Raw genomic sequence first — 26,592 nt, 5'->3', positions numbered from 1 at the left:
GAAGGTAAGTAACCATTTTTTGTGGTTACTTGGAAGTATGAGAGTTATATCCCCTCTAATTTTATTTAGTCCTCTAACTGCAGATGCTCTCGTTATTCCTATAAATATTTAATCCTGTCCATGAATGAAGTTAATTATAATGCAGTGGGAACTCTGATATTTCATGAATAACTGAAATAAGACCTAAGTACTTGGGCAGTAGGTATTAAAATTATCTGCCAATCACTGTTAGCTTTATACAGGCAAAGGCTTTTGAGTTAGGTCATGGTATGAGCACACATTGCCTGAGCTGAGCATATTCCTTTTTGCTAACAGCTTCAAAGGTCTCAAACAATTTGCTCAGTTCACGCACTGTTCTGCCACTTATCAGTCTGGAGAATGTAGCTCATTGTCTGTCTCTTAAAGCAAAAACAGTCACAAAGCAGATGAAGACAAGGTTATGTCTTCATGTCTGAAAGAAAATAAATTATTTGAAATAGCTTGTGAGGCTGTCAAAATATTTGTGTCGGTATAGTTGCTATTCTGTTGCTAACCCCTTAAATACAGGAAATTGTTCAAAGCCTTTCTCCCCTAACTCCTTTCTCATCAGGTCGAGTACCCCGAGCTGTAGCGTCTGTCAATCAGCATTTATTGGCATCTGATGACGTAGTTAGCTGCTGCTTGGATTTAGGGGTGCCCAGTATTTCATTCCGCATTAATGGGCAACCTGTACAGGGAATGTTTGAGAACTTCAGTGTCGATGGACTTTTCTATCCTGTGGTGAGCTTCTCTGCAGGTATCAAGTAAGTGCTTGATCTCTTCCTATTAATATTTTGGGCTTTTTGCCATGCTATCATGCTGACATGTTTAACATACATGATTTCTTTTATTTTATTGCTTAGATACTCTTCTACTTTCAGTTAGGGAAAAAATACATCCATTTGTTTGGAGACTAGTTGGTATGGAGTTGGAACGTGGAGCTTTTGATCTCTTGGTGATTGATTTGACAATGACTGAAATCATTATCATTTGATGGCTTTTTGGTGACTTAGAGGAAGTTAGTTTGGTCTCAGTCCAATTATCAGTGGACAAGTATCCACTTCAGAAACACAGCACCACAACTGGCATTAACTGAAACTTTGTTGGCAATCTCAAAAAGAGGTGAAAAAATAAATTATCATGAAGACTAAACTCCCTTCTCACACTACAGAACTTGAAGAACAATAGTGCTGCAGTATGGGAAACCTTATATACTCTACTGCTCATTCTCCATGTGTTTTATAGAAAAAAAATGAAGACGTTTGACTTCAGAACTGTCAGTCTGGCACCTTTCACCACACCTAAACTCAGTTCCAAAAATATTTTTCAAGTGTGATTCTACTCTCAAAAGTCACTGGGTAAAAATAGTACCCTCTTTCTTAAGAGACCTGATTAAACTGTTAAGTCTGTTTACTTCAGTGACTAAAATAAATTACTAATATTAGCATTGTTAACATTACAGAGCCTGCATAGTAGACAGTAAGGTGGATTCTATTCTGGCTTTTCAATGATCTTCAGAATTGTTACCTAAATTTCCAATCAGTTACACCTGTGCAGACCCGTTAGGCACAGAAGCTCTGGGGGCCTAATTTACGCTTTATTATTGTTTTGATTTGCAAGTAGGAAAGAATGAAACCTGACTTTCAGAGCCCAGGATCATTCTGCAAGCAAGGAAATAACTGAGAGGGTGTGATGGTGTGTAAAAGCTCTCTGCTGAGCTAAGATAAGAAGGGATTAATGGCTTGGCCTGAAGTTCTGTGGTTCTTGCAACACATGCAAGAAGTATCAAGCCTAGAGGGAATAATCAGGAAAGGAACCAGCAGCAAAGGAAAATAACAAGGTGCAGAGGGCATGGGCACCTTTGCAGAGGGGGAATCTCTCTATAGGCCTGGAACGAATTGAATCCCACAGTTGAGACCTACATCCCGCCCAGAATAGAAAGGAAGAGCAGTGGGGCTTACATTAGGGAAGAAAAACTCAGGCTACAGATGATTCATCCATTTAACAATTAGGAAAAGTGGCTAGGTTTTCCTGAGATAAAGGAAGTCTGAGGACCAGCTGTATGTGGGCTTTTCCCAAGGAGCTGATTTCACAAACATTATGAAATGGGAGAACTCCCAGGCCTCTCCAAACAGAATAATCAGAGGGCCTGGAAAGAGACGAGGAGTGGGAGTGGGTTTTACTCTCTCTCTGGAACCGACATTACTCTCTACCCAATTTAGGGCGTAGATGGACAAGAGCTAGTTGAAAATTTTCAGAAGGAACAGTTTTCCACTGGAAAACGCTGATTCAATGGAATTAAGCCATTCTGTGGGAACAGTCAGGAGGAGCACACTTCATCAGCCTTTCTGATTGGCTGCTCCTCTGCAGCCACTTTAGGCTGTCTGGAGGACTTCTCTCTGCTCTACTCTGGGGAAGGATGATGCAGGACCACGAGGCCTCCATCAGGGGGCCTCCAGACCTAGTCCACTCTGCCACATGCTTCCTCCCTCAGGCTTGTGGCAGTGGTTCTTGCACCCATCAGTCAGGGCATACTCCACTTGGGCTGCTTCTGGCTCTCTTCAGCCTCTGGCTCTTGGGCTACCTCTGCCTCTGAATCTGGCCTTCTTTGGCCTCGGGGTCTGGCTCTGGCTCTGCCCAATAAATACTTAAAATCTTGCCTGTTTTCCACATCTGCCTCTGGCTCTTGCTCTCTTCAGCCTCTGCCTCTGTTGTTTTACTGCTTTTGCCTCTGCCTCTGGCTTCATTGTCTTACTGCTTTCTGCCTTGGCCGCTGGCTCTGGCTCCCCTTCAGCCTCTGGCTTTGTTGTTTTACTGCTTTTGCCTCCGCCTCTGGCTTCAGTGTCTTACTGCTTTCTGCCTTGGCCGCTGGCTCTGGCTCCCCTTCAGCCTCTGGCTCTGGCTTTGTTGTCTTACTGCTTTCTGTCTGGCCTCTGGGCCTCCTTCAGCGTCTGCTTCTGGCCTCACACAATAAAACAGTTAAAAGCTTGCTACAGTAAAACAGTTAATTCTAACCTAGCCCCCTTTAGACAAGATCGGTCTGAAGATCCCACTTCTGGTACCGGAATGTAACAGGGTCGGCACCTACCTCTCACTGGTGCCCCCCTTTCTCTGGTCAATATGCCTCCAATCAGTTTTTTTCATGGGGCAGCACCCACCTCTCCCAGGTGCCCCCCCCTTTGGTTGGTTGATTGGGTGTAAGCCTGATTTTGATTTTAGTTCGTATATCGGGGTGGCTCCTGCCTCTCATGCACAACCTCTCCTCCCCCAGCTGATGGTTCTCTTGGCGGGTCTTCAGTGACTAAGTCCTCCAGCCGAGCCACATATGTTGCCCCCCCTTCCGGAGTATACAGACCAAGTTCTTATCTTGGCCCTGGTATGGGACCATAGCTCTAAGACTTCTCCCAGAGGCACTGCCTTCTTCAAGCACCTAGCTGGGGCCCATCTCAGTACCCGCAACTGGTGGTGTTTCAGCAGGCCTCCCAGACCAGCGAGGCCTATCTCGGTAGCCTCGCTGGCCTGGCCAGGTTCGGTGTTCGGTCCCACTGGGCTTCAGCCTGCCTGCACTGACCTTCCACTGGTCCTGCTGCTCTTCTTGCCAGCCAGGCATCCAGACTTCAGCAGCCTTCTCTGGGCTTCAGTCCCGTCTGTGGTACTGCTGCTCTTCCAGCCAGCCAGTCACCCAGTCTTCACTCCTTGAACTCCACACAGCAACTGAAATTCTCTGCTCTGCTGCTTGTCTTTTATATAAGGCCCTTCTGGCCCCAGATTGGCTGCTCCATGAGCCCCTCTGATTGACTGTTCCTGTGCAGCCACTTTAGGCTGTCAGAAGGACTTCTCTCTGCTCTACTCTGGGGAAGGGTGATGCAGGGCCATGAGGCCTCCAGCACGGGGCCTCTGAATCTAGTCCACCATGTCACACAGCCCCACAGACTTTTACCTCTGGGCAATATTGCCACAGGCTGATGCTCCCAGGTTGAGACCCCAGAATCCCTGACAGCCTCCTATATCTCTTCCTCCTCATCCCAATCTCCTGACTCAGCATCACGGTGAGATTTTGCATCCGGTGCTCAGCTCCCTGCGTCTCATGGCATGGATGCTTCATGGTTAGATGAGGAGAAGGAGGAGGAATGATGTTCGGAGGCAGTCCAGCAAAACTTGCTTAATAGTAGAAAGTTCTCCACCAGAGTGGCCTATTTGGCCAAGTGGAAGCAGTTCTCAATGTGGTTGCTAGCCCAGGGAGTTCAGTCACCAGGGATTAAAGAGATCCTCTGGGCTGACCTAGCCCCACCCTGTTATACCTCCAGTTAATGCCAGTTCTGGAGGGAAAAGGAAAAGAAAGTGTGGCTCAGTTTGGGGCTGACTGGCAAAGGGGCAGGAGCTAACCGCCTCTGTAACTGAGGGGAAGGATCACTAACCTGCCTGCCAATGCAACCATCTGAGAGGAAGCACTGTCTCCCAACCACAGGAGACTCTGGAGGAATCCAGCACCAAAGAAAACTGAGGGGTGAAGCCTAGGGACATTGTAGGGCTCGGCCTCCCCAGTGTGCAGCCAATTGCCTGAAGCAGCCTGGGATTGTGACGAGGTTCTGTTCAAGGCCCACAAGAGGACCCTACAGGAAGCAGGCCACCCAATTAAGTGGACTAGAGGGGCCATGCGCCAAACAGAACAGATTGGTAGGAAGTAGCCCAGGACTGGGACCTGGTGAAGAGTAGGGTCTAGGTTCCCCTACCTTCCCCCCTTTCCTTAAAGACTGAGGACCCACAACCAAGTAGGGGGCCAAGAACCATGCACTCTAACCAGTAGGTTGCCTGGGCCTCCGGACCACTCATAGAGATGCCTTGAATTCAGGACATCTTGGAGTACCCGTTGCACCTTCAGTCTTCTGATCTTGCACTTAGTTCATTGAGAGTCATCTGGCAACGATTTCTGCACTTCATCCACCCATCCAGGAGAAGTCAGTGTTTTTTAACTCTATGCTTGTGAGGTTCTTGAAATGAGTCACTTGTAACCACCCACTGCTAAAAGAACTACTGTATTTCCTTTGTGGAACCTTAATGCTGTCTTAGCTGCTCTTATGGGACCTTGTTTGAGCCTCTGGCAACTTCTTCTTTCTCCCTCTGTGTCAGAAAACTGCTTTCCTTGTAGTGATCACATCTGCAAGGAGTGTGTGCGAGTTGCAGGCTTTGATGGCAGAGCCTCCTTACGCACAATTTTCCAAATACTGTAACCCTGCAGCCACACCCTAAGTTTTTTATCTGAAGTTATTTCTCTTGAACCAAGTTATGTCTACCCTACCAGAGTTCTTCCCTAAGTCACTTTGGCTATCAGGCAATGTTTAGCTTTTTACCTGGGTAGAACTAAATCTTTCCATTCTTCATCTTGTCTGTTTGTTTCATATGCAGATTGAATGAAGGGGCAAGTAGTCTCCCTGCAGACAATCCCCAGGTGGATACCTTCCTATATCATGACAGCATACAAAGTACCTCAGATTGCACCTCCCCATAGGTTGCAAGCTCATTGCATGAGCGCCCAGGCAACATCAATGGCATTTTTAAAGTGATACTCCTATACTGGCATTTGCAGGGCTGCCACTTGGTCCTCTACATACGTTACACATCACTATTGCATCCAGATCAGATGTGAACTTTGGGAAGGCAATCCTGCAGTCCTTGGTTAAATAGCCCACCTCCTGCAAGTACTGCTTGTGAGTCATCTACATGGAATACATGGCTGCATCTATTCAAAGAGGAAAGAATGGTTACTTACTTGTACTGTAACCTGTTCTTTGAGTTGTGATGAAAATACGCATTCCACAACCCACCCCCATCCCCTATGTATCAGAGACTGTGATCTGGATGTTGGGTACGAAGGAACTAAGGGTGGTTGGAGCAGCACCACCTTTATATAGCCAGGGTGGGACTAGGGCCACAGGGTGCAAGTACTACCCTTATGGGTACTGCTAGGCAAAGTTCTCCAGTTTTGGTGCACTGGGCACTCGCATACCTACATGGAATACGTGTCTGCATCCCATCTCAAAGAACAGCAGTTACATTACAGGTAATTATTGCCACATCAAAAGATGCTTAGAGAAGTCTCACTCATTCCTCTTGTGATACACAGGTTCCCTTCTTGGAGCTTGAATTTGGTGCTAGGAGCCTTAACAAAACAACCATTTGAACAACTACATTTTTTCAGCCTAATTTCTCTCTCTCCAAATTTCTTTCTTAGTAACAGTCACCTCAGCTAGAAGGGTATTGGAAGTTGGAGCATTTTCTATGGAGCCTCATGTATGTATTTTTCATAATGACAGATTCTTTGTCTGGACCTGTCATTTATTCCAAAAATAAATACATTTTTCCACGTTCTTTTCTCCTAATCTAAGCATCCCAAGGAGATTGAATGTCATAAATTAGGTGCCAGAAAAGTACTTAAAATCTATCTCAAGAACACAGCTCTTTTCATTTTATATGACTCTCCAGTTACAGGGAAGAAAGCCTCTAAATCCTCTATTACAAGGTGGATTAAGGCAGAGGTTGCTGAAACCTATAGAGCATTTGGAGTGAATTCACCAAATAATGTTACATCCCACTCCCTGAGGGGTTCAGCAACCTCTTGTGCAGAGAGGTCTTGCACTTCATATGAATCTGTAAGGAAGCAACGTGGACATCAGTGAACACACTCACAAAGCACTACAAGTTGGATTTCCTTTCTTCTTCAGATGCAGCTTTGGGGAGAATCATAGGACTGGAAGGGACCTCGAGAGGTCATCTAATCCAGTCCCCTGCACTCATGGCAGGACTAAGTCTTATCTATACCATCCCTGACTTAACCTGCTCCTAAAAATCTCCAATGACAGAGATTCCACAACCTCCCTAGGCAATTTATTCCAGTGCTTAACCACCCTGACAGCCAGGAATTTTTTCCTAATGTCCAACCTAAACCTCCCTTGCTGCAATTTAAGCCCATTGCTTCTTGTCCTATCCTCAGAGATTAAGAAGAACATTTTTTCTTCATCCTCCTTGTAACAACCTTTTATGTACTTGAAAACTGTTGTTATGTCCCCTCTGTCTTCTCTTCTCCAGACTAAACAAACCCAATTTTTTTCAATCTTCCCTCATAGGTCATGTTTTCTAGACCTTTAATCATTTTTGTTGTGCTTCTTTGGACTTTCTCCAATTTGTCCACATCTTTCCTGAAATGTGGCGCCCAGATCTGGACACGATACTCCAGTTGAGGCCTAATCAGCACAGAGTAGAGCGGAAGAATTACTTCTCATGTCTTGCTTACAACACTCCTGCTAATACATCCCAGAATTATGTTTGGAAACAGCATTACACTGTTAACTCATATTTAGCTTGTGGTCCACTATAACCCCCAGATCCCTTTCAGCAGTATTCCTTCCTAGGCAGTCATTTCCCATTTGGTATGTGTGCAACTGATTGTTCCTTCCTAATTGGAGTATTTTGTGTATCCTTATTGAATTTCATCCTATTTACTTCAGACCATTTCTCCAGTTTGTCCAGATCATTTTGAATTTTAATTCTAGCCTCCAAAGCACTTGCAACCCCTCCCAGCTTGGTATCATCCACAGACTTTTTAAGTGTACTCTCTATGCCATTATCTAAATCATTGATGAAGATATTGAATCGACCCGGACCAGAACTGATGCCTGTGGGACCCCACTAGTTATGCCCTTCCAGCATGACTGTGAACCACTGATAACTACTCTCTGGGAACAGTTTTCCAACCAGTTTTGCACCTGCCTTATAGTAGCTCCATCTAGGTTGCATTTCCCTTGTTTGTTTATGAGAAGGTCATGTGAGACAGTATCAAAAGCTTTACTGAAGTCAAGATATACCACGTCTACCGCATCCCCCACTATCCACAAGGCTTGTTACCCTATCAAAAAAAAACTATCCAGTTGGTTTTACATGATTTGTTCTTGACAAATCCATTCTGACTGTTACTTATCACCTTATTATCTTCTAGATGTTTGCAGATTTTTTTCTCCAATATCTTTCCAGTTACGGAAGTTAAGCTCACTGGTATGTAATTCTCCGGGTTGTCCTTATTTCCCTTTTTATAGATTGGCACTATATTTGCCCTTTTCCAGTCTTCTGGAATCTCTCCCATCTTCCATGACTTTTCAAAGATAATCGCTAATGGCTCAGATATCTCCTCAATCAGCTCCTTGAGTATTCTAGGATGCATTTCATCAGGCCCTGGTGACTTGAAGACATCTAATTTGTCTAAGTAATTTTTGACTTGTTCTTTTTCTATTTTAGCGTCTGATCCTACCTCATTTTCACTGACATTCACTATGTTAAACGTCCAATCACCACCAACCTTCTTGGTGAAAACTGAAACAATGAAGTCATTAAGCACCTCTGCCATTTGCACATTTTCTGTTGTTATCCCCAACCCCCTCCACCCATCCCTCGTTGAGTAATGGGCTTACCCCGTCCTTGGTCTTCCTCTTGCTTCTAATGTATTTGTAGAATGTTTTCTTGTTACCCTTTATGTCTGTAACTAGTTTGGTGGTGTTTTTTGCCATGGCCTTTCTAATTTTGTCCCTACATACTTGTGTTATTTGTTTATATTCATACTTCAGAATATGCTGCCACAGCATTTATCTGGGGTCAGTCCCCATGTACATTATTTGAACCCTCTCCCCCAACCCCTTTTCTGGGGGTGAATACTGCTTTGCACATCCTGCAGTACAGACTACTTATCTGTGAATTTTCTTTCCAATACCCTCTGATGTTCTTGCCCACCTGGAGAAGATTCATTTTTCTTAGAATTATAGCTTTTTCCCTCTGTTTTCACAGATTAGAATGGAAAATACATGCTTGTGTAAAGGAATATTTGTTTGTTCCCTAAGTCTCTGTTACAAGGGTCACATGTTAAATTTAGGTGACTAAAGGTTTGTCTACATGACCACTTAGTTTGCAGCAAGCTGGCGGGTGAATCTATCTAAAGCTAGCCTGCTAAGATCTAACTGTCCCTGTGGACTTGCTGATGTGCCCTAACAGTTTCTGAGTGTTTCAGACATGGTAATCAGAGCATACTAAGGAACTGTGCACATTAGGAGGGTCTACAGGACAGTTAGTGTCGGCAGACTAGTGCACAGTAGATTCACTTCCCAGCTAAAAGTTGGTGTGGACAAGCCCTTATTGTAATATATTCAGTTAGTATTTTTCGGCTTTGGAAGCTGTCATTTTTGGTTCTTCACAGAAGGGTGATCCTGGCTCCAGGCTGGCTGTCAATCTGTTCTCTGCCTCCAACTAGCAGGGAGAGGGGGAATGCCCACAGTACAGACTGTTGGACACGGAGGGTATTAAAGAAAATTCACAGGTAAAAAGGAAAATTTTGTGGAAACAGCTGAACCGTTTGGCTGAAACACACACAAAATTCAGCCTGAGGCAGATACCTGACATGGAAAATTTCAGCCCGAATGGTTATAGTGTGTCCAAGTTATAAACAGTTGAAACTAAAGTTTTATAATGGGAAGTGTGGAGCAACATGAACTGTGGGCAGCACTACTATCTCCTCCTATGATAATATAACACCGTTGGAATTCAGATAATCAAGGAAGGGATTTAACCAGCACCACTGTCTTGAGAACTCAGTTTCTTTAAATTTATTCAGATTCATTTAATCTCTGTTTAAGATAGCATGAAGTGACAGAAGTGAAGTCTGAGACTAAATTAAAATGCGCTTTCTAACACATTTATATATATCACAGCTGTTCAGAGGATCTGAGAAACTAGAGGGTCCAGATGTTTTGACATGAAGAGTCAATATGTTTAGAGATAAGTGCCGTGTGCAGTTAGTAGCTGAACAGGTGGTATGTTAAATACTGATACCACAGAGCTCTCTATTTCTCAGTCCCGTTCTGTATCACAGAATAATATTAGCTATTTGACATTCTTATCATTCATCCTAGAAAAATCATGTATAATGGAGAGAGCTGTAATCGCAGCTGTCTGGGATATTGAGGAATATGTTTGAGAAAAATATGTCCAATTGAATTATAAGATTTTTTTCAATTTCAGTGCTGAGCCTAAATTCTCTATTGGCTAAATAATTTACTTAACCTTTTGAATAAACTGCAAATCAAGAAGCTTATATGTTTCTAATATACTATTAGTAGGTAATATTATGCCAGAATCAGAAATCCTGTTCACCTTTTATCTATGCTATCTCCATGAACTAAAAATAGAAATTGAGAAACCAGGAAATAAAAAAACCATCATAAACTATTTTTCATTAACTTAAAATGAATGGAGATAGGCAAATGTAATGGGAATATCTACACTAAGGAAAATATGTTGGAAGATCTTATGAAACATGCCATGTTGATGACCGTGGTTTCCCCTTTAGCAAAAGCAAAGGGCCAGTGGAAATTTCCCCATAAAGATGTGCACCCCCTTCCCTACACAGATTTAGCCTCGGATTTACAACAGGGCTGCTAAATACAGGTAGGATGGTGATTTAATGCTAACAATAGTAGTGCAGTAAATGAACCTGGAAGGAAGGAATACCAGCATCAGATATAACTAATTTTCTGGTGCTTGCAATCATTCTTCATGTGTTCAGTGAAAGCAGATAAGAAGGAGAATGGGATGCACTCAAGCTGAAAGGAGCAGAAGCAAAGTGAAGGTAAAAACAAAGAAGAAAAGAGCAGTAAAAAAATTAGAGGAGAATAGGAATACAGGAAAAGAAGGGAAAAAAGAGAAGGGAAGAGAAGAACAGTAAAACTAGAAGAAAGCCATAGAAGTGAAAACTTTATATAGAAAAAAGGATGGAACCTGGTAGATGTGAATTCTTGAAGGATTTTTAGGTTTGTATGGGGGGAAGAGTTTTGGATAGTCCCTGTTCTTGTTCCACTGTTGTTCTTCTGTCTCCAGCTGAAGCTTATTACTTTTTTCATACATCTTTTTTCTTCTTTTTCCTGAATCTGCCTCACTCTTTGGCATTGGAATTGTATGGGCACAGGCATCTGTCACACTTTTGTTCCTAATTTGCCCAGATTGGCCTATCGTGGAGAAGGGTTAGGAGTGTGGTGGGTATAATTCATTACATAATATAATATAATATAATATAAATCATAATTCATTACAAACCATTCGCACATATGCATGGGATAAAAGTAAAAGAGATATAAAAGTTTGGTTGACAAAGGTAACTTCATAGATATAATATATTTAGACTTTTCTGAGATGTTTGATTTAATACAACACAACATTATGATTTAAAAATTGGGAGTATGCAACATCAGTAAAGCATTATGTTAAATGGATTAAAAACTGGATAATCTCAAAATGTAGTTGCCAATGGACAATCATCATCAAATGGAGGTATTTCTAGTGGGGTTCTGCAGGGGTTCAACATTTTTATCAATGATCTTGAAGTAAATATAAAATTACTGCTGATGAAATTTGCAGAAGATACAAAGATTGGCAGACTGATGAGGACAGGGCAGTTATTCAGAGCAATCTAAAGCACATGGTAAGCTAGGTCCATTCAAACAAAATGTGTTTTAACACAGCTAAATGTAAATTTTTACATCTAGAACAAGGAATGTAGGCCTACTTACAGAATGGGGGACTGTATCCTGGAAAGCAATGACACTGAAAAGGATTTAGGGGTCAGAATGGGTAAGCAACTGAACACAAGCTCCTAGTGCAAAGCTGTGAGAAAAAAAGGGCTCATGTGACCCTTGGATATATAAACAAGGGAATAATGACGTGATTTTACCCCTGTGTATATGGCACTAGTATGAGACTGATGATTAAATATGCCTAGCACAATGGGATCTTGGTCCATTACCAGCAGTGGCGGATTGGCCACTGGGACCCGTGCCCAGGTGCCCTGGCCAATTGGGGGGCCCTGGAAAAATGGGTGCCCCAGTGCCAAGACCCGCTTTGCCTGCCCGGCCCTTCTGCCAGGGAGCAGAGTCTGGGGGTGGGTACTTCCCCCACCCGCCTGGTGCTCCATCTGGGGTGCGGGGTCGGGACATGGGGCTTGCTCCACTCCCCAGCAGGAGCACTGGGTGGATGGGTGGAGCAGGGCAAGCCCTAGCACCCTGACCCCACTCCCCAAATAGAGTGCTGGTGGGTGGACTGGGGCAAGCCCCCGTGCCCCAACCCCGCTCCCCAGATGGAGCACCAGGTGGGCACAGCATAGCATCATAGAAGATTAGGGTTGGAAGAGACCTCAGGAGGTCATCTAGTCCAACCCCCTGCTCAAAGCAGGACCAATCCCCAACTACATCATCCCAGCCAGGGCTTGTCAAGCCTGACCTTGAAAAACTCTAAGGAAGGAGATTCCACCACCTCCCTAGGTAAGGTGAAAAAGTTTTTCCTAACATCCAACCTAAACCTCCCCCACTGCAACTCCTTTTTCTGTCATCTGGTACCACTGAGAACAGTCTAGATCCATCCTCTTTGGAACCCCCTTTCAGGTAGTTGAAAGCAGCTATCAAATCCCCCCTCATTCTTCTCTTCTGCAGACTAAACAATCCCAGTTCCCTCAGCCTCTCCTCATAAGCCATGTGTTCCAGTCCCCTTATCATTTTTGTTGCCCTCTGCTGGAACCTTTCCAATTTTTCCACATCCTTCTTGTAGTGTGGGGCCCAAAACTGGACACAGTACTCCAGATGAGGCCTCACCAATGTCGAACAGAGGGGAATGATCACGTCCCTCGATCTGCTGGCAATGTCCTTACTTATACAGCCCAGAATGTCATTAGCCTTCTTGGCAACAGGGGCACACTGTTAACTCATATCCAGCTTCTCGTCCACCATAACCCCTAGTTCCTTTTCTGCAGAACTGCTGCCTAGCCATTCGGTCCATAGTCTGTAGCGGTGCATTGGATTCTTCCGTCCTAAGTGCAGGACTCTGCACTTGTCCTTGTTGAACCTCATCAGATTTCTTTTGGCCCAGTCCTCTAATTTGTCTAGGTCACTCTATATCCTATCTAGCGTATCTACCACTCCTTCCAGTTTAGTGTCCTCTGCAAACTTGCTGAGGGTGCAGTCCACGCCATCCTCCAGATCATTAATGAAGATATTGAACAAAAATGGCCCCAGGACCGACCCTTGGGGCACTCCGCTTGATACTGGCTGCCAGCTAGACACGGAGCCATTGATCACTACCCGTTGAGCCCGACAATCTAGCCAGCTTTCTGTCCACTTTATAGTCCATTCATCCAGCCCATACTTCTTTAACTTGGTGGCAAGAATACTGTGGGAGACCGTGTCAAAAGCTTTGCTAAAGTCAAGGAATAACACGTCCACTGCTTTCCCCTCATCCACAGAGTCAGTTATCTCATCATAGAAGGCAATTAGATTAGTGAGGCATGACTTTCCCTTGGTGAATCCATGCTGACTGTTCCTGATACTTCCCTCTCCTCTAAGTGCTTCAGAATTGATTCCTTGAGGACCTGCTCCATGATTTTTCCAGGGACTGAGGTGAGGCTGACTGGCCTGTAGTTCCCCAGATCCTCCTCCTTCCCTTTTTTAAAGATGGGCACTACATTAGCCTTTTTCCAGTCATCCGGGACCTCCCCCGATCACCATGAGTTTTCAAAGATAATGGCCAATGGCGCTGCAATCACATCCACCAACTTCTTTAGCATCCTCGGATGCAGCGCATCCGCTCCCATGGACTTGTGCTCATCCAGCTTTTCTAAATAGTCCCGAACTACTTCTTTCTCCACAGAGGGCTGGTCACCTCCTCCCCATGCTGTGTTGCCCAGTGCAGTAGTTTGGGAGCTGACCTGATTCGTGAAGACAGAGGCAAAAAAAGTGTTGAGTACATTAGCTTTTTCCACATCCTCTGTAACTAGGTTGCCTCCCTCATTCAGTAAGGAGCCCACACTTTCCTTGGCTTTCTTCTTGTTGCTAACATACCTGAAGAAACCCTTCTTGTTACTCTTAACATCTCTTGCTAGCTGCAACTCCTAGTGTGATTTGGCCTTCCTGATTTCACTCCTGCAAGCCCGAGCAATATTTTTATACTCCTCCCTGGTCATTTGTCCAATCTTCCACTTCTTGTAAGCTTCTTTTTTGTGTTTAAGATCAGCAAGGATTTCATTGTTAAGCCAAGCTGGTCCCATGCCGTATTTACTATTCTTTCTACACATTGGGATGGTTTGTTCCTGCAACCTCAATAAGGATTCTTTAAAATACAGCCAGCTCTCCTGGACTCCGTCCCCCTCATGTTATTCTCCCAGGGGATCCTGCCCATCAGTTCCCTGAGGGAGTCAAAGTCTGCTTTTCTGAAGTCCAGGGTCCGAATTCTGCTGCTCTCCTTTCTTCCTTGTGTCAGGATCCTGAACTCGACCATCTCATGGTCACTGCCTCTCAGGTTCCCATCCACTTTTGCTTCCCCTACTAATTCTTCTCGGTTTGTGAGCAGCAGGTCAAGAAGAGCTCTGCCCCTCGTTGGTTCCTCCAGCACTTGCACCAGGAAGTTGTCCCCTACACTTTCCAAAAACTTCCTGGATTGTCTGTGCACTGCTGTATTGCTCTCCCAGCAGATATCAGGGTGATTGAAGTCTCCCATGAGAACCAGGGCCTGCGATCTAGTAACTTTTATTAGTTGCCGGAAGAAAGCCTAGTCCACCTCATCCCCCTGGTTTGGTGATCTGTAGCAGACTCCCACCACAACATCACGCTTGTTGCTTGCACTTCTAAACTTAATCCAGAGACTCTTAGGTTTTTCTGCAGTTTCATACAGGAGCTCTGAGCAGTCATACTGCTCTCCTATATACAATGCAACTCCCCCAACTTTTCTGCCCTGCCTGTCCTTCCAGAACAGTTTATATCCATCCATGACAGTACTCCAGTCATGTGAGTTATCCCACCAAGTCTCTGTTATTCCATTCACATCATAATTCCTTGACTGTGCAAAGTCATAATGAATTTGCAAAATAATAGTTCTGTGACAAAAGATTGCGATGCTTTAAATGCAGACATGATAATACTGCATGATAAAGCAAGAGAAGCTGAAATATAAGCAGGAAAGCTCTTAGATAAATAGGTAGTCTGCAATAAGGATCTGTTCCAAATCCCACTGACTTCACTGGGAGTTGGTTTGAGCCTCATGAGCCGAGTACAACAAATTGCCTTTTCTTATTTATTCTCTCTTGTCTTTCCACCAGTGTGAAAATTCCTATATAAAAGTGAAAATAAGGTGTTAAACTTAGATTTAGGAAAAATATTGACTAGTTCTTATATATTACTCTTGTAGCGCTTACGATTTGTATTATAACTAGTGACTTTCACATCTCTTTCTAATTACAGTTAAATTCTGTACCATCTTAGCTATATTACAAAACTTTTTTAAACTGGCACTTAAATATCTATAACAGCTACAATATTCCCAAATTCATTGGTGGTGTTATTGCAGTTTGTTTTCTTTTATTGTCAAGTAACTTGGTTGTGGTTACTTATTAACCTAATTATTTACAGTTTATCATGATTAATTTGTCAGGGATTGTTGCTGAGATAAATATACATCTGTGAAGAATGTAATCACTTTGGACTAAATTGCATGAGTTTTGTAGAGAACTCCACCCATAAAGAAATACTAATGCCTTTGTATACATTGCTGCGGTTACTATATCAGCAATGTTTTTGATTAGTGATAAAGTAATTAATCAGCTACTTAATACTGCAGGTCATTTCTGTTTAAATGTCTAACTATATAGAGTAATAAATTACATACACACCAAAATTGGTACAGTATTAAACATTTTAAATAGGGTGATGGTTTCATTGAATTTATGGTTTTATGGTATGAATACAATTAAAAGGTAATGTTAACAGTAAGATTTCTTGTCCAAGTTTTCATTGTCTATAGACATAAGCATGAATGAAACTATTAGGAAGGCTTTATTATTAATCTAGTAAATGGCTGGCTAATCTAAAGATTTTGCCTCGATACTGTTACAATGTGTATGGGATTGTTTTTGAACACTCAAGATTGAGGATGAAATTAATAATGCTGTTACAAATGTTTTCAAAACAAAAATGCTTTTGTGCTTTATAAATTGAGATTGAAAAGGGTGCAACTGACTAAAGAAGTCAGTCGCCAACACACACACACACTCTCGCACATCTAATTTCAATGAATTATGTGGTTTCAGAAATAGAACATGATTAGCATGAATGTATTTGGCTGAAACGCATCTTACAGCTAACAAAATGTTTCTTAGGTTTATTCTGATATTTCATCTTAGTTAGGAATCGGGTGTTTCATTGTTGTTGTTTTGGTTTTTTTTAAGAAGAAAAGGAGTACTTGTGGCACCTTAGAGACTAACAAATTTATTAGTATGCGAATACAGACTAACACGGCTGCTACTCTGAAACCTTTTTTTTTAAAGGAATTTTAATACCCATGAAAAGTTCTGGGCTGATAGTCCTGTAGATAGAACAATTTTATTTATCTCCAAAAGAGGTATAGACAAATCAGCAACATTATTATGGTCTTGCTCACATTGCCCTGCTACTAATCTTCAGTTGTTCTATAGCATTTGTAGTTCATTCTCCATAACTGTTGTTCAGCCCTGAGCCTCTTTCTTGCACTACAAACAAACGGGTCAATTAGTATAAGTTTTTATAGTATTTTGATGGTGTGGACACCTGTTCACCATGAAATTAACTGAGGACACTAACTCATTCCAGGCAGGCCACTCAATCAATCAGCCAGTAGATGGCTATTGCTTTTAGTCCTTATTGGTGTGGGATCAGTTCACACCAGGTACATAGGTAGCTTTTCTTTTACTACCTTTATTTCATTTATTACTATAGTCTTAAATTTACATTAAAAATATATGGCTGAGGAGAACTGGAGAGCCGTGTATGTTAATAGAGACTTCAATGAGGATCATGACTCAAACCTACAATGATGGTATCTGCGGTGAAGTAATTTTGTTGGTTTAGTTGTTGCACAAGGTTATTCTGATTACTCAGTTCATCATAGATAAATGGAAATCTTAGTTTGATAATTTAGGGTGGGATTTTCAAAAGTCCTTAAGTGACTTTGGAGCACAAGTACTATTGAAACTTGGAATTGTGCTCCTAAATCACTTACCTGCTTTTAAATATCCCACTCAAAATGTAGATATTTATTTAAAGAATGACACAGGTGTATTTGGGAATAGAGATTTGAGTTAAATAGTCAAGTTTTGCATTTACCAAAGCATAAATATTTTCATTAGTTTGTAGACTATAATTTTTCAATATATAGTATCAACTAACAGTAGTGCTTGGTAAATTCTTAGGGATTCCTTAAACTTAAGTAGTGTGTCAAAATCTTTATAGATTTCCATTTTTAAAAGATACCAAAATTGAAGTTTGTCTCCAATTGACCCATTTGCTGTGTTATTATAGGCTCTTATTTAAATGTTTCACTTTTTCATTCAAAATTGCATAGGGTTCGTTTCCTACTGGGTGGACGTCATGGAGAGTTTAAGTTCCTGCCTCCCACTGGATACGCTCCCTGCTATGAAGCTTTGCTTCCAAAAGAGAAGATGAAATTGGAACCAGTAAAAGAGTATAAGAGAGATTCTGATGGAGTTAGGGATTTGCTGGGTACAACACAATTCCTCTCCCAAGCTTCCTTCATCCCTTGTCCAATAGATACCACTCAGGTATGCCTACTTTACAATAACGGAAGTGTAAAATTCATCTTACCCAGAATCTTAAAATAAGCAGTAAAAAATTTAGGCCAGCATGTATCCTCTCTTAGCAATATACTGTTTGTGCAATACAGTATTTAATAATATGTTAAATAATCTTGGTATCAGTTATTATAGTTGAAGTCTTTTAGGAAAGTTGGACATTACTGAGTCTCTTCTCTCTTGTTGAATCTTGAAATATTTTCTTCTTAGATTGTTTTGCCTCTTCACCTTGAAAAGATCAGGGACAAGTTGGCTGAAAATATCCATGAACTATGGGGAATGAATAAAATAGAACTTGGCTGGACCTATGGAAAGGTAAGTTGTGAGAGTACTTCTTTGGGAATAAATATCCTTATTATATGTGAAGTTGGTAGTACCACCAACTATTAAGACTGTATTCCAGAATGATAGAAATGTAGGACTGGAAGGGACCTTGAGAGGTCCAGCCCCCAGCGCTGAGGCAGGACCAAGTATGCTTAGCTCATCCCTGACAGGTGTTTGTTAAGTTCGTTCTTGAAACCTTTCACTGACAGGGATTCTGCAACCTCCTTTGGAAGCCTATTCCAGTATTTAACTATCCTTATAGTTAGAAAGTTTTTCCTAATATCTAACCTAAATCTCCCTTGCTACAGATTAAGCCCATTACTTCTTGTCTTACTTTCAGTGGAATGGAGAACAATTTATCACCATCCTTAATATAATAGCCCTTAATGTACTTGAAGACTCTTATCAGTTCCCTCTTCAGTTTTCTTTTCTCAAGACTAAGCATGAGCTTTTCCTCATAGATCAGGCTTTCTAAAACTTTTATAATTTTTGTCGTTCTCCTCTGGACTCTCTCCACTTTGTCCACATCTTTCTTCAAGTGTTACACCCAGAACTGAACACAGTGCTCCACCTGAGACCTTGTCAGTGCTGAGGAGGGCGGGATAGTTACTTCCCATGTCTTACATACAACATTCCTGTTAATTCGCCCCAGAATTATATTGACCTTTTTTACAACTGCATCACATTGCTGATTCATATTCAGTTTGTGATCCAATATAACCCCAGATCCTTTTAATTAGTACTACTACCTAAGCAGTTATTTCCCATTTTGTAGTTGTACATTTGATTTTGCCTTCCTAAGTGTTGTACTTTGCACTTACCTTTATTGAATTTAATCTTTTTGATATCAGACCAATTCTCCAATTTGTCAAGGTCATTTTGAATTCTAATCCTGTTCTCCAAAGTACTAGCACCCTCTCCCACTTTGGTGACATCCACAAATTTCATAAGCATATTCTCCACTCCATTTTACAAGTAATAAATGAAAATATTGAATAGTACCAGATCCATGAACAGCCCCCTGTAAGGTCCCATTAGATATGTCATCCCAGTTTAACAGTGAACCATTGATAACTATTCTTTGAGTATGGTCTATCAATCAGTTGTGCATCCATTTTGTGGTAATTTTCTTTTGAGAATGTCATGTGGAACTATGTCAAAAGCCTTTCTAAAATCAAGGTGTATCATATCTACAGATTCCCCCCAATCCACTAGGCCAGTAATCTTTTTTTTTTAAAGGAAATTAGGTTGGTTTGGCATGATTTGTTCTTGACACATCCATGTTGGCTATTACTTATAACCCTATTATTTTCAATATGCTTACCACTTGATTGTTTGTTATTTTGTTTCAGTATATTTCCAGCTATTGAAGTTAGGCTGACTTTCGGATGCTCTTCGTATTTTAAAAGATAGCTTTAAAGACATGTTTTCTCAGGGAGATTAGAGAGGCTAAAAAAGCAGAAAGCGCAGTAATAATGGGGGATTTCAGTTTTCCTCATACTGACTGGGTATATGTGATCACAGGAAAACATAAAATTTCTAGACATGGTAAATAACTGCTACTTTGATCAGCTTGTCCTGGAACCCAAAAGGGGAGAGGCAATTCTTCATTTAGTCCAAAGTGGAGCACAGGGTTTGGTCCAAGAGGGGAATATAGATTAACCTCTGGGTAATACCAGCCATAATTTAATTAAATTGAAAAATCTTTGTAGGGGGAGAAGTGACAAAGAAACCCACCACAGTAGCATTTAACTTCAAAAAGGGAAGCTACTCAAAAATGAGGATCTAGTTAAAGGGAAATTAAAAGAAACAGACCTGAGGGTGAAATGCTTGCAAACTACACAGAGACTAATTAAAAACAGCACAATAGAGGCTCAAATTAAATGTACCCTCCCCCCACAAAAAAACATAGAGGACCAATAAAATGCCACCATGGCTAAAGAGCAGAGTAAAAAAAGGCATTTAGGGCAAAAAGGGCATCTTTTAAAAGTTGGAAATAAAATCCTAGTGAGGAAAATAGAAAGGATAGTAAACTCTGGCAAGTCAAGTGTAAAAGTGTAATAAGGCAGGCCAAGAAAGAATTTGAAGAGGAACTAGCAAAAGACAAAAACGAATAGCAATTTTTTTTAAGTACATCATAAGCAGGGAGCCTGCCAAATAGTCAGTGGGGCTACTGGATGATTGAGGTGTTACAGGTGACTCAAGGAAAACAAGACTGTTGTGGAGAATCTAAATGAATTCTTTTCATCAGTCTTCACTGCAGAAATGGGGGAGATTCCCACACTTGATCTATTCTTTTTAGATGATGAATCTGAGAAACTGTCCCAGATTGAGGTATCAGTAGAGGTGGTTTTGGAACAAATTGATAAATTAAGCAATAATAAGTCACCAGGACCAGATGGTATTCATCCAAGAGTTCTGATGGAACTCAAATTGAAATTGCAGAACTAATAACTGTGATATATAACCTGTTGTTTAAATCAGCCTCTGTACCAGAAGACAGGTTTCAGAGAAGCAGCCATGTTAGTCTGTATTCGCAAAAAGAAAAAGTACTTGTGGCACCTTAGAGACTAACCAATTTATTTGAGCATAAGCTTTCGTGAGCTACACGAAAGCTTATGCTCAAATAAATTGGTTAGTCTCTAAGGTGCCACAATCCGATGAAGTGAGCTGTAGGTCACGAAAGCTTATGCTCAAATAAATTGGTTAGTCTCTAAGGTGCCACAAGTACTCCTTTTCTTTTTGTACCAGAAGACTATAGAGTAGCTAACGTAATGCTGATTTTTTAAAAAGGCTTCAGAGGGGATCCTGGCAATTACAAGCCGGTAAACCCAACTTCAGTACCAGGCAAATTGGTTGAAACTATAATAAAAAACAGAATTATCAGACATATAGATAATCATGATATGTCAGTGAAGAGTCAGCATGGCTTTTGTAAATGGAAATCATGTCTCACCAATCTTAGAATTCATTGAGAGTGCCAACAAATATATGGAAAAGGGTGTTCCAGCTGATATAGTGTACTTGGACTTTCAGAAAGCCTTTGGCAAGGTCCCTCACAAAAGGCTCTTAAGCAAACTAAGTAGTCATGGGGTAAGAGGGAAAGTCCTCTCATGGATGAGTAACAATTAAAAGATAGGAATAAATGGTCGGTTTTCTCAGTGGAGAGAGGTAAATAGTGGAGTCCTGCAAGGATCAGTAACTGGGGCCTGTATTGTTCAACATATTCATAAATGGTTTGGAAAAAGGGGTACACAGTGAGGTGGCAAAGTTTGAAGATGATACAAAATTACTCAAGATAGTTAAGTCCAAAGCTGACTGCACAGAGTTTCAAATAGATCTCACAAAACTGGATGACTGGGTGACAAAATGACAGAGGAAATTCAATGTTAAGTGCGAAGTAATGCAAGTTGGAAAAAATAATCCCAACTATATAAAATTATGGGGTCTAAATTAGCTCTTACCACTCAAGAAAGAGATCTTGTAGTCGTAGTGGATAGTTCCCAGAAAACATCCTCTCAATGTGCAGCGGCAGTCTAAAAAGCTAACAGAATGTTAGGAACTATTAGGAAAAGGATAGATAATAAAACAGAAAATATCATAATGCCAGTTTTTAATAAAGTTGTGGATTAATTAAATCACATCCAATGTCTCCTGTCCTCCTCCTGGTATAGCTGGACAATAGGTCCATCAATGGCAACTAGCCAAGATGGTCAGGGATGCAACCTCAGCTCCAGTTGTCCCTAAAAGTCCAACTGTTAGAAGCTGGGACTGGGTGACAGGGGATGGATTATGTAGAAAAGGGGAGAAAAAGGCCGTGGAATGTAGGTAGGCCTGGCATGAGTAATTGAAGGTATTGTGGGAGGCCTCGTTCTTTGGAAGACAGGATTAAGGAGATAAATAAATCATTAGGCTGAAAACAAAATGTTTGTGCTCAGATAAGTAAATGGGTTAGTATGCTAAAATACAATGTCTGAGCTAGCTAAGATAAGAGGGGGAATGCCCAGGGAGCCATTTACTATGAACAAGATAACAATGGACAAGAGAAACCAGGAGTGTAAAGATGAGGTAAAGAGTAGTGTTGAACAAGGACAATGTGTGAACAGAACATGCTGTACATGGGTTGGTTCCTGCAAAGTAACCAATCCAATCCAAGGTTTCAGAGTAGCAGCCGTGTTAGTCTGTATTCGCAAAAGAAAAGGAGTACTTGTGGCACCTTAGAGACTAAATCCAATCCAAGAATGTGTGGTGCAATGTATAGTAAGTGCAGAAGTCTAAGTCTGCTCCTGGGGACCCTTTGGAGCTTAGCAAGCAAAGGGGACTGAATTAGACTTGTACCAAGCAGTTGGTGCAGGGTCTTGTGGTACCATCTATGATAACAGATGGTACAGTATCATTTCGGTCTTCAGCCATATCAGAGCATGGTACAGACAGGAATGGAAGAGCATATGCCCCGCCCCCCACTTCTCTGGTATGGGTAGAATTTTATTACCCATAAAACTTTCAGTATCCGAGGAGCTTCATTCCCCTGTATTGGCTCCTCATACCCTCCTTTCCATAAGGGAAAGTAGGATATCCCTGGGACCATCAGGTTTCCCAGTATGGCCAAGCTCAGGGTTGGCTCCATGACCTACATAATCATACTCTGTCTTGCCTATGGAATCTGTTGAAAAAACATCTTCCTCAGAGTCTCAGCAAATACACAGTTCTCTCCCATATGTCCCCTGGTGGCTCCCCTTTCAGAATTTTATTCAGATTGGTGATATTTTAAGCATGTTGATGGGAGAGATTCTCATCATTACCCTTATAAGACTTGGGAAGGTTCCTTTGGTGTTCCCCTCCTGACCCATATGGGGCTCCCAATGGCATTACTGGAATCCATGGGCTCCTTATAGAGGTAGTTTAGGAGAATGCATAAATGTCTTAGCAAGGAGACTGAAAGTATGCATCCTGAATTACCACTGCAACCACACCAACAATTGCCACAGCAGGAAGATATGATCAACACCCAGGGGAGAAGATCTCATCTTTGTCCCCTGGTGAGGTTGTCGTGCTCTCTCCCTTCTTATGCTGATTATTTGAAACAATTTCAAGAGCTGATGCATTGCAGATCCAACTGGAAGTGATCCGGGAATCTCATCTTAAGTTATTAAACTCTTTAGATGGCAGGATATGTAGCGCTTCCAATTAATGAAGCAGTATTGGAATCTGCTAAAGCTGAATGGGACACTCAGCCACAATACCACCTACATGCAAAAGGCTGACAAGAAATATTATACACCTCTCAAGAACTCAGAGTTTTTTATCTTCACACCATGCTACTAATTCTTTAGTGGTCAATGCTGCTGAGAGAACGAAGCAATATCTCTCTGACACCACAGGATAAAGAACAGAAATGGTTAGATTAACTCAGGAGGAAGAGTTATTCTTCAGCTACTCTTCAATTTAGAGTAGCAAATTAGCTTGGCTCAGACATGCACTATGAGTTTTCACAGAGTAAGGACTGCAATATTTAGCCTACTGTTTGCCTTTTCATTCACTAACTATGATTTTACATCTTTCACTATGTTTCAGTGGTTAAGGGGGGTGTTCCATACTTCATAATTTATCATGGAAAGACTCATTTATATAATACTGAATAGCTGTTATAAGGCATCGTAGGATGGATGGTAGAGTTTGTAAAACCTTTATCTGTGCAAGGAACAAGTTTATTTTTGCTGTACTGAAATTAGTCTGAGTGTGGTAACGGTACAATATCTTTTTCTGGTATTCTATTATAGATACGGGATGATAATAAAAGACAACACCCTTGTCTCGTGGAGTTCTCAAAATTACCTGAAACAGAGAAGAATTATAACCTACAAATGTCAACAGAAACCCTAAAGTGAGTTTTAAATATAATATTAAAAAGAAATCAAGTTTTATATTTTGGTTGATTCTGCCATTTTAAAATCATAGAATCGTAGGACCGGAGGGGACCTGCACTCAGGGCAGGATTAAGTACTATCTAGACCATCCCTTACCGGAGTTTGTCTAAGTGTGTTGTATGGTTCCAAAATGTGCAAGTCAGATGGACAATCGGGTCCAAATTCCGTTCAAAATAATTTATACAATTTCTGCTGACTTCATTGGGAGTTCTGTGTGTATATTTAAAGGGCAGAATTTGGTCATTTATTTGCAGAGATATAGAGGAGAAAACAGAGAGAAATTCTGCTGAGGTTACTCATGATAAAAGTCCCAGGTGAGTCTAACTTGCAGGGGATTACTCGTTGCAGAAGGACAAGCGAGATTTGGCCCATGTTTTTTAAAACATTAGTTTGTACTTTTTTTTTTACTTTGATGCTACTGTTCATTTCATTTTGTAATCCTATTTCTGCTGACTTTTGCTAAATCAAAGTCTTTATTTTTCCAAAGCCTATAAATCTGGAATTAAATGAGAGGTACATCTGAAGTACTTCAAGTATGAAGAATTACGAATAACACAAAACAGTGCATGAGAAGGCGCTATTTTCCCTTAATGCCTGATAGGAGCTGTAACTTCATTCTATTTTACAACAACGAACTTTTTGTCTTTATAGAACTCTTTTGGCTCTTGGATGTCATATTGTGCATGCTAATCTGGCAGCTGAGGAAGATCTTAAGAAAGTAAAACTTCCTAAAAAGTATGTATCTTAACAATAATTATCATGCATTGGTTATAATTCTTAATTATGTGTGTGTTACTTAAACAGAAAATACTCGTTGCAATTGTTTTGGTAAACATTATTTTTAAAAAATTTATTTTTCGCTGATAATGCTAACTATACGGGCTATGAAAGTTTCACATATACAGTATATTCACATATACTGCCTGGGCACATGAATACTGACTTGCAACAGCAAATTTTTGTTCCAGCACCTGGCCACTGATGATTGCTGACTGCCAGTCTTGCTGTATTATGTCACCCTGTGGAGTGGCTGTGAGAAAAATAACCATGCACTGGTGGCTGTATTGAACTAGCATACTCTTTTTATCTTGTGATGTTAGCCTTGTGTAACCCCAGAATAGAAAGTTTATTTTATCATGTAGCAAAATATAGTAGATGATACTGTTCTGTACTTAAAAGGGTATATTCCTCTTCCATATAACTGTCTCCATTTTCCATTTACTTTTTCATTTTGGGTAAAAGTATTGTACTACATACAAAAATGTACAAAGACAAAATTAATCTACCTCTATTGATATTTAGAGGAAAACACTGGGAAAACACAATTCAATATTATGCATTAATTAGGTATTCTCAGCATACTTACCTTTTGTATGGTACTTTGTATGAACAATAGTAATAAACACTTCTTCAGTATTAAAAAGAGTTGGAGATAACTTTTAGGAAGTTGGAACCCAATCCTGCAAACATGTATACATATGGGTTACTCATGGGGATAAATATGTTCAAGATCAGGCCTTTAGTGCTCTAGGCAAGGAAAAGTTTCCTTTAAGGCATTTGCCTTTGAAAAGGTCTTTTCCAAATGATTGTATGGGAGAGTACAGTTCATTGCTGGAGGCTGTGTCTGAACTTTAATGGAGTAGTTTTATTTTTATTTCCTTCTTGCGCTAAACCCTCAATGAGCTGATTTGAGGATAGGGCCACTGATGGTTGAAAGTCTGAGAATGGAGAAGCTGAATTAGTGCAAGGCTGCCACAGTGTCTCTTCCACTCAAGGGCCTTCAAGCAACGTGCACAGCCCAAAAAGTGGCAAACATGGTGCAGCAAACATGCTACTTCAGCACATCTCTGTGGCAGCCTCTGCTGATGGGAATATCATAGTACTGACACAATTTAAAGTTCCCATCCTTTTGCAAAATCCTGAAGGCAAACTGGTCAATCTTTCTGGCATAGGAAAGTGACGTGTGCAGTAAGCAAAAGGAATGAATTCAGCTCTACATAGGAAGAATAAGTTTATGATTCTGAAGAGAGCAATAAATTCAGTAATTCTATGTTGTGGGAGATGACGTTGAACCATTTGATGATATTGGTGAAGGAAACCTTTTCCAAGGTTTTAATTGCCAAAAACATTTTTCAGCCATGGTAAAACTTTTTTGATGTTATTCCTTTCTACAATAAACAAAGTAAAAGCCAGTTTCTGTCTGTGTTAGTCATATATATGATTCATATGAGAAACACTTTAGTAGATTGTTGCTTTGGTGGTTTCTGCAAGGTAAGGTACCTTCACAGTATACTGTATCTCTAGGACAGCTACAGTTTAATTCATAGCACAAAAGGCTTTAATCTTTTTCTAAACTGCTTGCTAGAATATGAGGCTTCACTGAGGTCAGTGGAAGTTCCTTATTGTAGGTTTTTTGAGTGACTGCTTGTATATTAATGGCCGAGTCCTGAAATGACATAATATCCATGCTATTCAGTGACTGTTTTGTTGTGTAAGTGTAACCTACACACCTTCTGGGTTTGGTGTTCGTCCCATCTAATGGCACTGAGACCACTTAGAGAGAGAGAGATAAAATGAATTTGCTCTACAGCCTTAGCTAACAGCCAGTTGGCTTTTAGCTCATGCTGT

General features: G+C 41.1%; 1 protein-coding gene across 1 annotated transcript in view; it reads left to right on the top strand.

Moving 5' to 3' along the window:
* The window catches only part of RYR3 (ryanodine receptor 3), a 577,606-nt gene that overhangs the window by 196,405 nt on the left and 354,609 nt on the right, over positions 1-26,592 (top strand). Inside the window, exons 21-25 of the mRNA XM_074955741.1 lie at positions 590-782; positions 17,467-17,683; positions 17,924-18,028; positions 23,818-23,921; positions 24,616-24,699. Of these exons, the coding sequence (XP_074811842.1) occupies positions 590-782; positions 17,467-17,683; positions 17,924-18,028; positions 23,818-23,921; positions 24,616-24,699 (703 nt within the window). The remainder of the gene's footprint in view (positions 1-589; positions 783-17,466; positions 17,684-17,923; positions 18,029-23,817; positions 23,922-24,615; positions 24,700-26,592) is intronic.

Source organism: Natator depressus, chromosome 6 (assembly GCF_965152275.1).
Source record: "Natator depressus isolate rNatDep1 chromosome 6, rNatDep2.hap1, whole genome shotgun sequence".
NCBI classification, from domain to species: domain Eukaryota; kingdom Metazoa; phylum Chordata; order Testudines; family Cheloniidae; genus Natator; species Natator depressus.
This window is presented reverse-complemented; position numbering and strand designations above follow the sequence as displayed.